This window comes from Psammomys obesus, unplaced genomic scaffold, assembly GCF_907164565.1.
Source record: "Psammomys obesus unplaced genomic scaffold, mPsaObe1.curated_primary_1811, whole genome shotgun sequence".
Taxonomy (NCBI): domain Eukaryota; kingdom Metazoa; phylum Chordata; class Mammalia; order Rodentia; family Muridae; genus Psammomys; species Psammomys obesus.
The window spans coordinates 130,752-143,020 of record NW_026585587.1 but is presented as its reverse complement, the minus strand read 5'-3'; the positions used below and the strand labels follow the sequence as shown (position 1 = coordinate 143,020).

The 12,269-nt window shown below is 39.7% G+C and overlaps 1 protein-coding gene across 1 annotated transcript; it reads right to left on the bottom strand.

Moving 5' to 3' along the window:
- Positions 1 to 9,902: 9,902 nt before the first annotated feature.
- LOC129678726 (olfactory receptor 6K2-like) lies at positions 9,903 to 10,865 on the bottom strand. Its single transcript, XM_055609609.1, has one exon. The coding sequence runs from the start codon at positions 10,863 to 10,865 to the stop codon at positions 9,903 to 9,905; it is 963 nt and encodes a 320-aa protein (XP_055465584.1).
- Positions 10,866 to 12,269: the final 1,404 nt, after the last annotated feature.

Here is a 12,269-nt window from a genome sequence, read left to right as displayed (position 1 = left end):
ATTTTGAATGATTCCCATTCTATCAGTAGCAAATTTTTATGTCAGGCTCCCTACTGTTCTCATCCACTAATGATTATTTCTCACTATAGTAATTTGGAATGACAGTTGCAGAAAGATCAGTCTTCAGAATCCTTGTAAGACCAGTATGTTTGGTGACATGGTTCCACTTAGGGGGGTAAATGTAACTCAAGTGAAAAATATGATTTCGATTCCAAGCAGAAAAGAGTAGGAAATAGTCAAGCACTGGAACTAAACAGATCATCTCTTTCTGATACTCTACTCAATGTGAGGTTTAATTACTGTCGTTAAAGGCTATAAATGAAAATCATAGTCATACCTTTAAATCTATGCCAATTGAATTGAATTGGGTTGTTGTATTGGCTTGTGGCTTTGCTTTACTACTAAAATCTTCTATTCACAAATATATTTTCCTGTTGCTTTTTCTCTGTTTCCTATGATTCTCTTCCAATTGTGAGAATTGTCTGAGGTTTTCTTCTCCTATAACTTCAACGATAAAGTTTGTACTCTTTGTACAAACCATCATTCAATGTTTTGGTAGATAAAGCATTCTCTCAGACATTGTGGATATGGAGATAATTTAAATGGGTACCTAAAATCATCTTCTTAATCAGAAGGCACATAGGCCAGGTAAATTATAAGATAAGAAAATAACATCATGCTAAATAGAGGGTTAAGCAATGTACAATATAGAAACAGAAAGGTAAGGTTACTTATATTTCAGTGGTTTAGAAGAGAAAATTTCAGAGAAGATATGGCATCTTGCATGACTTCCCCTGGTTCAAAATTAACTGGTTAGGAGGGTGTTGTTTTGTCTCGCCTTCTGTGCATCTGTGGCTCGCCAACCTCCAAGAACATTTACTCTTCATACTTGTAGTGTGAGCTGCTAAGAGCTCCGTTGACCATCTATGTACAGACCAACTCGGCTACAGCAAAGACTGAAAACATAATTGTAGACGGTTCCCATGTACAAATAGTGTGCATTTTGTCCTATTTGACATATGCAGCAGTACATTAGAATGGCATGCATGCTTTTTTATTTTTAAGCTTTTTTTTATGGTTTTCTTTTCTTTTTGGAGTGTAGAAATTTAGTTGAAGAATGCAGCAAACACTGCAAACCTAGAGCTGACAGCTGTGTCTCTGAAAAGGGAAAATTGAGCAGCGTAAGCACATTCTCAAACAATATTCAGAAAAGAGCAAAGTGGGAGGCTGAGGTTTAAAAAAACCTTTTTTTGTGTGTCTGCCAGCAGAGTGGATGCTTAATGGAGGGATCCATAGTGTGATAGTTAAATATGACTGTTCACTTGATTCAACCTGGATTTGACTGAGAGCTACATCTCCGGGTGGCGCTGTGAAGGTATCACCTCGGAGCATAACTGGAGCTCTCCCAGGAGAGCTTATGGCTTCTGCAGAGTAGCAGCGCCTCTTGGTGGCAGCCAAGATGTAATACGTTCTTGATTTTGCCTGCCTGTCTTCCATCACTGCTGGTGAGTGCATCTAGTTTATAGCTGTTCCTGCCAAGCCTTGTCAGTTTTTCAATATGGCCTGAAGATGAGCAGCTATCCAGGAGCTCTCCATGACCTCAGTGTCAGAGACTGCTGAGGCATTCAGCCCTGTTGACTAAGTAGCTACCACATTCCTAGCCTCTTCAGTGGGTAGACAGCTACTGTTAGTCTATATCCTGCCCATAGCACGGAAGCCAACCTTACACATTCCTTTTGTAGTACATATTGTCAGTTTTGTTCCCCTGGAGAACCCTGGCTTACACACACACACACACACACACACACACACACACACACACACACACAAACACGAAACCCAAGGTCATGAGCTTTGCAGTTGGGATGATCACCACAGCACATACGATGCCCAGACTTCGATCAGTGTTATCATAATCATGTCCACACACACCAGATTCCCATTGAGATCAGTGTCACCGAAGATATTCTGAATGTGATCTGAACCATAAAATTATAGTGCCATCATAAAGAGGAAAGGGCAGTCAGAACGAGTGGTCAGCTGGGTGAACAGCTGAGCTATAACCTGTGTATTAGGGGAAGTTACAGGCAGTCAGTTGTGGTCCTGCATTCTGCTTCTTCCTGGGGGCGCCCAGGCACCACTGTACACCAGGCTGGAAAGGATGAAAGGAAGCCAGGAACGAGTGGGTCTGCAGGATCCCAGTCCTGCTGGAAGTGCCGGGGTGGGGGTGGGGTTAGGTGGGGGAGGGGAAAGGGGAGACTTCTCTGAGGATTTCAGAGTTACAGCTCCCTTAGATGATATTCAGTGAAACAGCTCTCTTTATTGAGGAGAATAAGGGCTTTATAAACCTTGGGAAAGTAGGTAGGGGTTTTTGGGGGCAAGTGTATACTCCTGGCTGGGGCTGAAGTGCTGTGGATGCTTTCTTTACATGGAGAGGGATTTCAGGTCCTAGGCTAAATGATTACCTTCAGAGCAGGGAGAAAGCAACCTTTACTCCTGCTGGTCTCAAGATTTGGATTTTCGGGGTCTGGATGTCTCAACCACACTCTAGCTCCAAGCCACTTTCCCCTGTTTACAGTTCACATACCCCAGTCAGAAATCTTTTCACACCCATACTGATGAGCATGAAAAAAACCTGATACCAAGAGAGCAATGGAATGCATCTAGCTATTTAAACCAGCTGAGAAGATGGTTTCTTGATCACTGACAAGGTCAGATAACATTCTGGGGAGGGTGGTTGCTGTAAATCAGATATCCAGGAAGAGGAAGAAACTAATGAAAAATTGCACAAGGCTGTCTAAGTATGGACCCAATTTGATGCAAAGAAGATCATAAAGTTCCATATGCTGATGGTCAGGTAGACAAGAAGCAAGGGGATAGCAAAAGCTCATTTTCCTACAAGGGAAAATACACTGATTACAAATTCAACCATTACTATCTAGTTCTTACTTGTGTGTGTGTTTTCTTGGACATCTAGTTTTAAATAGTAGTTAACTATTCACTTTACTAATTTCCTCATTTTTATTTTTCTCATTGAAAATTTAAGTGCTTGCTGCATTCCATGTACTATGTATTGTGCCAAAATGAGAAATCATTAAATAATACGTAATTCTCCAAAATCCATTAATTGCTTAAGTTTCCTAACCGTATATTCCATGAGATTCACCTTGAACAATTAATTAACACTGCTACAAATGGCACACTTCTATAATTAGCAGGACCCTTTTCCCTGACATTTCTTTTCTGTTGGGAAATAATTCACATCCTTGCCTTCTTGCTTCTATAATAGTGCATTTGCTTTGAAAAATGAGTAAAATAAGACAAAGCTATGAATTAACTCCATGTTAGGACCAAATTTTTGTGACCCTCTTTTAACCAAATTTGTGAGCTGAACTTACACTAATCACTAATATATTTATATAGGCAATCTACAGCCTGTTACAGCCTGTGAATATGTAATTTTAAAAAATCTGGGGCTGGATAGATGGTTTCCGCAGTTAAAAACACTAACTGCTCTTGCAGAGGACCTAGGTTTGGTTCACTGCACCTATATCAGGCAACTATAACTGCTTGTAACTACAGTGCTGTGCAATCTGACACCCTATTCTGGCATTCTTAGTAGCCTACACTCAAGTGATACACAGACTCACTCACACACACATACACACACACACACACACACACACACACACTCAAGTACATATGCATACAAATATAAACCATTTTAAAAATTGAAAAAAGCAGGTTTTATCAGAAAGATACAGTGGCTCTCTCTTTCTCTATTTCTTTCTCTCTCTTTTTTTCTCTCTCTCTGTCTCCTCTCTCCCTCCTTCCCTCCTATGTGAGGAAACAAACAAGGTGAACATCTACAATCCTGAAAGAGAACCTTCACCAAGAATTGAATTACCTCTTACCTTCATCTTAGACTCTCTAACGTCTAGACCTATGAGAAAATAAATATGTGTTGTTTAACCTATTCTCATCCTCCAAGAAGAATGGTCTCCCCTTCATTGGAAACTCGACAATAAATACCTCCTCGGTAAGGAGCAAGCTATGGAGATATCTGTCCAATCTATGCAGGAATGTTGGCTGGTTTGGTCTTATGAGGGTCTTATACAAGTAAGACTAGATGCTGTATTCACATCTAGTATAAGTAAGTGTGAGGGCCAGAAGTGTACATATTTTCACAGTACCACCCATCATTCTCTGGGTCTTCCATTCTTCCCACCTACTTGTATTCCATGTTCATTGAGCCTTGGTGGGATGGGGCTAATATAAATGGTCTATTTAGGTCTAAGTACTCACTTTTTTTTTTTTATTATTCTCAGCACTTTGGCCACTTAGGTATCCCTCCACTACCTGCTGCCATGATGAACAGAAATGTATCTGACCAAGGTTGACCATTTTCCCAAATGGAGTCTCTCCTACTCTAGAGATACCTGCCCATCCATGTTCATTGCTGTGCTATTCACAATAACCAGGAAATGGAAACAGCTCAAATTTCTCTCAACTGGTAAATAGATAATAAAAATGTGCACTTTTTACATATTTGAATATTATCTAGCTGTTAAAAAATGAAATTATGAATGCTGAAAGTAACTAGTTGGAGGAAGAAATGATCACTCTATGTGAGCTAACCCAGACCCAGAAGAATAAACAGAGTGTTCATGCTTTCTCTTATGTGTGGGTGTTAACCTTGAATCTTAAGACATGTGTGTTCGACATGGAGTACCTACTGGAGTTGGTTCATAGGAAGGGGGACATTTCAAGAGAGCCAAGAAAGAATGCTGTGGTATAAAGAGTTAAAGAGGATAAGAGAAGCAGGAAGAGTTAAATCAGGGTGGGGAATGAAAAAGGAGAAGAGGAATAAAGGGGAAAAAAACCTGAAAATGTTTGAAAAGTGTCATATGGAAGCTTACTACTGTAGAAGCTCCCCCAAATACACAGGTACACATATATAAAAGTTTAAATAGTCTTAATTTATAATGGGTGTCAGGCAAAGATCCTACCAGATGCCACAGGCCAAAAAAATTCAAGAGAGGAATGGTTTCCTCATTCGGTGTTTGTGGTGATTTAAATAAGATGTCTTGCAAAATCTGTGATCCATAGGTCATAGTACTATGTGGGGTATTTAGGAAATGAGGCCTCACTGGAGGAGGTATCTCACTGGAGGCAGGCTCTGAGAATATAAAGACTCAAGCCATTTTGATTTACCTTTTCTGCTTCATGCTTGTGGTTTAAGATGTGAATTCTCAGCTACTGCTCCAGCCGCCATGCCTGACACCTACCTCCTCTGCTCCTCTATCATGGACTCTAACACTCTGGAACTATAAACCATAAGCTCTTTCTTCTATAAGTTGCCTTGGTCATGGTATTTCACAACAGCAATAGAAAAGTAACAGATACAATGTTTTAGTGAGGCCCAGATATTCCAAATCGCCACTTCTCTAATGTAGCCTCAGGAGAGTTTAGAGGGGCACAACCCTCTTAGGTGCACCTTGTAAGCAGTTACACACTGCTACATAACTTTGCAAATGCTAATATTAATGAGAGAAATGTATTGCAAGGCCATTTTTTTTCCTTCAAATAAAACTAAATGTTGGGGGATGGGTGGATTTGAACCTTTGATTGACCATGATTAGAATTTTTTATATGCCTGATTACATTAAGCAAACAGAGAACAATTAACTGAGATATTTGTTTTTTGCTTGGACAGATGCCATTATAACAGCCTGACTGCAGGTGCAATGAATATTGTAGTCATGATGTCTGTTTTAGAAGACCTTGCTTGGACAGATGCTATTGTAACAGCCTGACTCCAGGTGCAATGAATACTGAAGCTATAATGTCTGTTTAGAAGACTTTTCTCCAGTCACGATAGCTATGTACAAATTTTACTTAATATGTAGGTTTTAGAAAGAGCCCTGAAATAAAGATAAGCCTCTGAAAACATAGGTGACTCTGAACCTATCATCAGTCAAGGAAAATACTTCCTCAGTAACTCGGTAAGAAGCAAATGATTAGTGAGATATCTAGGACTGACTATGACTAATGGAGCCTTGTTGATTGACACAAATACAATTTCCTCTGTAAATCAGGCTTTCCAGTTCCTTTATTGAGTGAGCCAAAAGTCAGCCCATTCTGTTTGTTTTGTGAGATTCAGCTCAATAGACAGATTTTTCCCTGCTTTGGTGTGATGTGTGTAATTGGTAGAGAATGTTAAGCTGGTAACACAAAGAGCAGGCAGTGATATCAGCAAAAGCATCCTCTGAGAAGTAGTAATAGTGGCAACAAGAAGGCATTGAAAAACCTCCAGCAAAGGGGAATAGAGACATTAAGGAGCAGGGACCATGAAGACAAAAATGGCAGAAGACAAGGAAGAGCAGGCAGAAAGCTATGAGTGTGAGAGGCAGAAAGCTGTAAACTGCTGAAGATGAGAGATTGCAGGTGCTGATCTCTGGAAGAGAGCAGAATGCCCACAGATATGCCAACCTTCAAGAACAGAGAGGGTCTTGATACTCAAGACCTGAAAATCATAATGTGAACCCAAGACCTGAGGATTTTAACGAGTAGAATTTTAAATCCGTTTCACTGGCCATCACCAACTTCCAATGAGTTGTGGGTCACTGTTCAGTGAGTGCATGGCACTGGGATTCAAGAACCATTGCAGGTAGCCTCTGACTTAAACAGCAAGAAACAAACATTTCTGAACTCCGAAGCTTGGAGCTACAAGCTCCTAGTTCTTAAGATCCAGAGCCATAAGCGTTTGGGCTGGGAGATCGTGGGTCCCTGGACATACCTCAGGGCATATCAAATACCTTGACTATTTGTGATTCCCATCAAGATAGATCAAATAGAGCCTCAGTCAACTGATTAATATTCCAGGTAATATGGTACTTCTCAGCTTTCTCAAAGCAGGAGTATTAGAAAATACTTCATGGTGGTTAAAGCAAAGCTTCTGCAGAAGGTTAGATTTGAGTTGAACTATAGCTTAGCTTTTTGTAAAATAAATACACTTAGTCAAGTCACTTAACTACCATAAGCCAATTTTGTCCCTCTTAAAACAGAAATAATAAAATTAATATTGAAAATTATTCCCAAAAACAATATATAAGAGACAATTAGTACAGTATCTTAAAAATATTAATGTGCAATAAGTAGAAAATTGCATTACTATAAAAATAGAAATATAAGTATGGAATCACATTGCTATTTTATTTTTACAATATTGTGTTAATAAATTCAATGAGTCTTTTGTTAAACAAGTATGTTCAATGTCAACAGAGAATGCATTAGTAACATCCATTATATCCAAGTCAGAAAGCATGTGTCTTAAATTCTATGTACTCATGAAGATTGTATTTACAATGTATACACAAACACACAGATGTTAGTGAAAGTGCTAAAATAATTTCTAGTGACTGTGGAAGGTTCTTAGTTAGGGTAGCAAACTGGTAATATTTAAACTTTAAGAAATAACCCATTTTGTGGGGATCAGGAAGGGGTGGCTTCAATGGAGTAAAGTGTACAAGTAAGAGTTAGCTATATTAGTTTCTAAAGGCATTGTCTGTGTCTAAAATATAGTTACATATTAAAAAAATTTAAGAATGTAGTGGTCAGAAAAGTACATGAAATAATTTCTTTATACAGTACTTAGTCTTAAGTGTCACTTTTATAATGATACTGCAAAAATATTAACTTATATGTAAGGAGTATTAAAAATACACAATTTTCCTGCAAATTTTGTGAAATCACAAGTTTCAAGAAAATACAATGACTTGGAATTCATAATGTTAAGTGAGGTTACACATTCTCAGAAAGAAAAAATAATCATATGGTCCAGCACTATTGCCTGAATTCCTTCTTCGTTTTTCTCTTCTTTCCAAAATAAAGTATCCTGTGTAGTCTTCCTTTGACTTCTCCTCACAGCACAATCATTTTCTTCCTTTTCTTCAGTGGAGCTCAACAATAAAGGGCATTAACTGTTGAAATGTAAGACCTTCCTTTTTACTTCTGACTTTCTATATAAGTTAGCAATAAAGTGAAAGCTTATAGTACAGAAGCAAGGAAAGCAGGCTGTCAACTACAGGGTTTGTGTTCATGAAAGAAAGAGGGGTAATATTTTGTCAGTATATACAGAGTTATGAGCTTCCTTCCATCCAAACTAAAGTGTAGGTCCTCAAAAAAATGACTTTCTGAAACATGCTTGCCAAAGAGGAAATCCACAACACTGTAGCATAAAGAATATGGAATTATTAAAGCCAATGGGAAAAAGTGTCTTGAATATAGATTTCTCTTCATTATGTTGGCTTATAATCAAAATTTGGTGTGATATTGCTGGTTTGTTAATTCAACAGACATTTATAGAACTAATATACATTGCTTAATATGCATGACACAAGAGCATACTGAAAAAAAGGTTGTATTTTAATTTATTATAAAAAATGATTATTTGGTATATAACTTAACTTCGTTGATTCTTGATCAAAATTCAAATATTCAGTCTTTAGGTTAAGGTTGTCCTTCAATTCTATACACAGTGGCATGATAGAGAAAGCGTAGTTTTTTTTTCATTTTTAATAAATTTATTATAATTATTTCTTCAAAGTAACATGCTTTATGGAGTGTTCCCTCTGCCTTTTTTTGTATTTTATTTTTTTCTTATCAGTTACATTTTATTAACTCTGTATCCCAGCTGTGTCCCGATCCCTCATTCCCTGCCAGTCCCTCCCTCCCTCCCTCATCTCCACCCTGCCCCTTGCCAAGTCCACTGATAGGGGGGACCTCCTCCCCATTCATCTGGTCCTGTTTTATCAGGTATCTTCAGGACTGGCTGCAAAGCTCTCTTCTGTGGCCTAACAGGACTGTTCCTCCCTTGGGGGGTGGGGAGGCCAAAGAGCCAGCCATTGAGTTCCTGTTAGAAATAGTCCTTGTTCCCCTCACTATGGGAAACCAATTGGTTACTGAGCTACCACAGGCTACATCTGAGCAGAGGTTCTGGCTTACATTCATACATGGTCCTTGGTTGCATGTCAGTCTCAGAAAAGACCCTGTGCCCAGATATCTTTGGTCCTTGTGGAGCTGAAGACTCTAACTTAACTTAGTCTCAATCAGCAAGGATCTCTTTATGTAGTCCTGGCTGTCCTGGAACTCTCTAAGTAGAGACTGGTCTTAAACTCACAGAGATATGCCTGCCTCTATTTCTCAAGTTCTGGGATTAAAGGTAAGCACTGCCACATCAGCTTTGCTGTCATTCTTTTTTGTTGTTTATTATTTGTACTGAGTGAAGATCACCCCCAGAGCCTCATGTTTGCTAGACCGGCACTCTATCAACTGAGCTTCACTCCAAATCTTCAAATAACTGTTCAGGTTATGTTAAAATTAAAGTATTTATCAAGATAACTTCAGCAAGACGAAGTCACTACTCGTAACTGGAGTGGCGTAACGTACAATTGAAGTCATACACAAAATACGATGGATTGGATAAATATTAAAAAGAATCTATTAAATTTACAAAAGTTTCCAGAAGCTGGGCCCAGCAGCTGGGATGGGACATGATAGATTTTTAGGCTTGCTGGCCAGCCAGTTCAGTCAGTGGATGAACTCCTGATTCATTGAGACACACTGTCTCAGAAAATTAAGGTAGGGAAGCAATAGAAGGAGACATCTAATGTCTATTTCTAGCCTCGTCACTCATAAACATGTGCATTCTCCATGCTTGGACACACACACACACGAACACATGATAAGATAAATAATATATAATATGCATAATTTAGTTTCTTTGTAAATTTGGTGTATCAGGGACATTTAGGAAACAAGTTTCAGTAATAGGGTCATAAAAAAATCTGAGGTGTGAGAATAAAAGAGAATAAAAAACAGGCCCTCCCAAGGAAGAGATGTTATGTGAGGTTCCTGCTCTTATGAATGAGAATTTTAGCTTGACCTATGTGCTTTTTAATGGCTTCTTTTATCTCTTTATTCCTCAGGCTATAGATAATGGGATTGAAGAAGGGTGATAGAACTGCAAAGGCCAGAGCCATGGCAGTGTCCCAGAACAAGGAGTAGGTAGCAGAGAAGCGAAGATACATGAAAGCCACGCTGCCAAAGAAGAGCAAAAAGACTGTAAGGTGAGAGACACAGGTGGAAAATGCTTTGCGGCGGCCTTCAGCAGAACGGATGCACAGAATCACAGCCACAATACCAACATAGGACGTGGAAATGAGCATCACTGCCGTAATGATCTCCACAGCATGAACAATATCCACCACCTGAATTATGACGATGGTGTGGGTATCTGTGCAGGCCAGGCGCAGCAGTGGAAGGAAATCACAGATGTGCTCAAGACGATTAGAGCCACAGAAAGGCAATGTAGAGATCCAGGCAATCTCAGGGAGGGGTGTGAGAAAGCCACAGACACAGCAACCTAGGGTCAGTTGGGCACACAGCCTAGGAGTCATGATGGTAGGATAATGAAGAGGGCTGCAGATGGCCAGGTAGCGATCAAAGGCCATAGCTGTCAAGAGACAAACCTCACTGATGCCTGTGGAATGGAAGAAATACATCTGCAGGACACAACCATTCAAGGTAATACTCCTTCTTTCACTCAGCAAGCTAGAAAGCATCTTGGGGATGGTGGCTGTGGTGTACCAAATCTCCAGAAAAGACAGGGCACTGATAAAAAAGTACATGGGTGTGTGGAGGTGCACATTTAGCTGGACCACTGTGATGATAACAAGGTTTCCAACAATAATGAAAGCATAGATGAAGAGCAGTGGGATGAAGCAGATGACAGAATCTCCCCAGGAGCAAGGGAAAGCAGAAAAAATGAACTCCTGAGCAGTGGTCCAATTGGAGAACTCCATCTCTCAGTAAGAAGCGTGAGTGTCAACAACTCCTAGTAAACTCTAGCTTTTCAGAAAGTGTCTAGTACAGTTCTGGCTGAAAACACACTAAGCAAAAAGCAGTCTTTCAGAAGACACCTGCTCTGTGGACTTAGATGAAGAGAAATGAATAATGAGATCGTGTGCCTTCAGTGTTGGCTTTCAACTAAATTTGTCACAGGAGAGAAAAAAATAGAAAACAAAATCCATATTTAGTCCTAGTAACTCTTAAGTCCTAGCATGAATCAAAATTGGTGGGTGAGCTATCAAAGCTCAGATTCCCAGTGCCCTTACTGAAAATCGTATTTAGGAGGTCTGAGGTAGAAAATGAAGATTTACAGGCAATGTTGATCCTGCTAGTCAGAAACTAGTAAAACCGTCATGTTTAGATGTCTGGAGGAGGACCTGAGGAGATAGGAAAAAAAAAATTATGCTCATTTCTGAGTTCTAATCTTACTGATTTGATTCCCCAACAAAATTCTTTATTTCAGCCCAGTGCATCTGACTCTCGCATATGATCTGAAGTTTTTTGTGTTTTTTTTTTAATTGTTTTTTTTTTTTTGTTTGTTTATTTGGGATTAGAAATTTTTGCTAGAAAATTTTTCTTGTTATTATCATTTATTACAATTTGTTCAATTTGTATCCTTGCTGTGACCCCCTTCCTTGTCTCCTCCCAATTCCACCCTCCTCCCGCTATGATCCTCCCCTAGTCCACTGAAAGAAGAGATCCTCCTCCCCTTCTATTTGACCCTAGCCTATCAGGACTCATCAAGACTGGTTGCATTGTCTTCCTCTGTGGCCTGGCAAGAGTACACACCGCAGGAGGAGGAGATCAGAGAGCCAGCCACTGAGTTCATGCCAGAGAAAATTCCTCCTCCTCTTACTAGGGAACTCACTTGGAGACTGAGTGTGTGGGCTACATCTGAGCAGGGGTTTTAGGTCCTCTCCATGCATTCTCTTCAAGACCCCCAGGGTTCAGTTTTTATGGCTCTGTTGGTCTCCTTTTGGAGCTCCTGTCCCCTCCAGGTCTTTCTATCTCCCCCTACTTTCCTAAGATTCCCTGCACTCTCCCCAAACTTTGGCTATGAGTTTCAGCCTCTGCTCTGATACCTTGATCAGTAGTCTTTCAGAGCCCTCTGTGGTAGGCTCCTGTCCTGTTCCCTGTCCTCTCCTGCTTCTGACGTCTATCGCTTTTGTCCTTCTGAATGAGGATTGAACATCTTCTCTAGGGTCTTCCTTGTTGTTTAGCTTCTTTAGGAGTATAGATTTTAGTATGTTTACCCTATATTGTATTGCTAATATCCACTTATGAGTGAGAATATACAATGAATGTCTTCCTGCTTCTAGGATACCTCACTCAGAATGATCTTTTCTAGTTCCCACCAT

Coding starts and splice junctions, on each gene's coding strand:
- LOC129678726 (XM_055609609.1), bottom strand. CDS start 10,865: ATGGAGTTCTCCAATTGGACCACTGCTCAGGAGTTCATTTTTTCTGCT.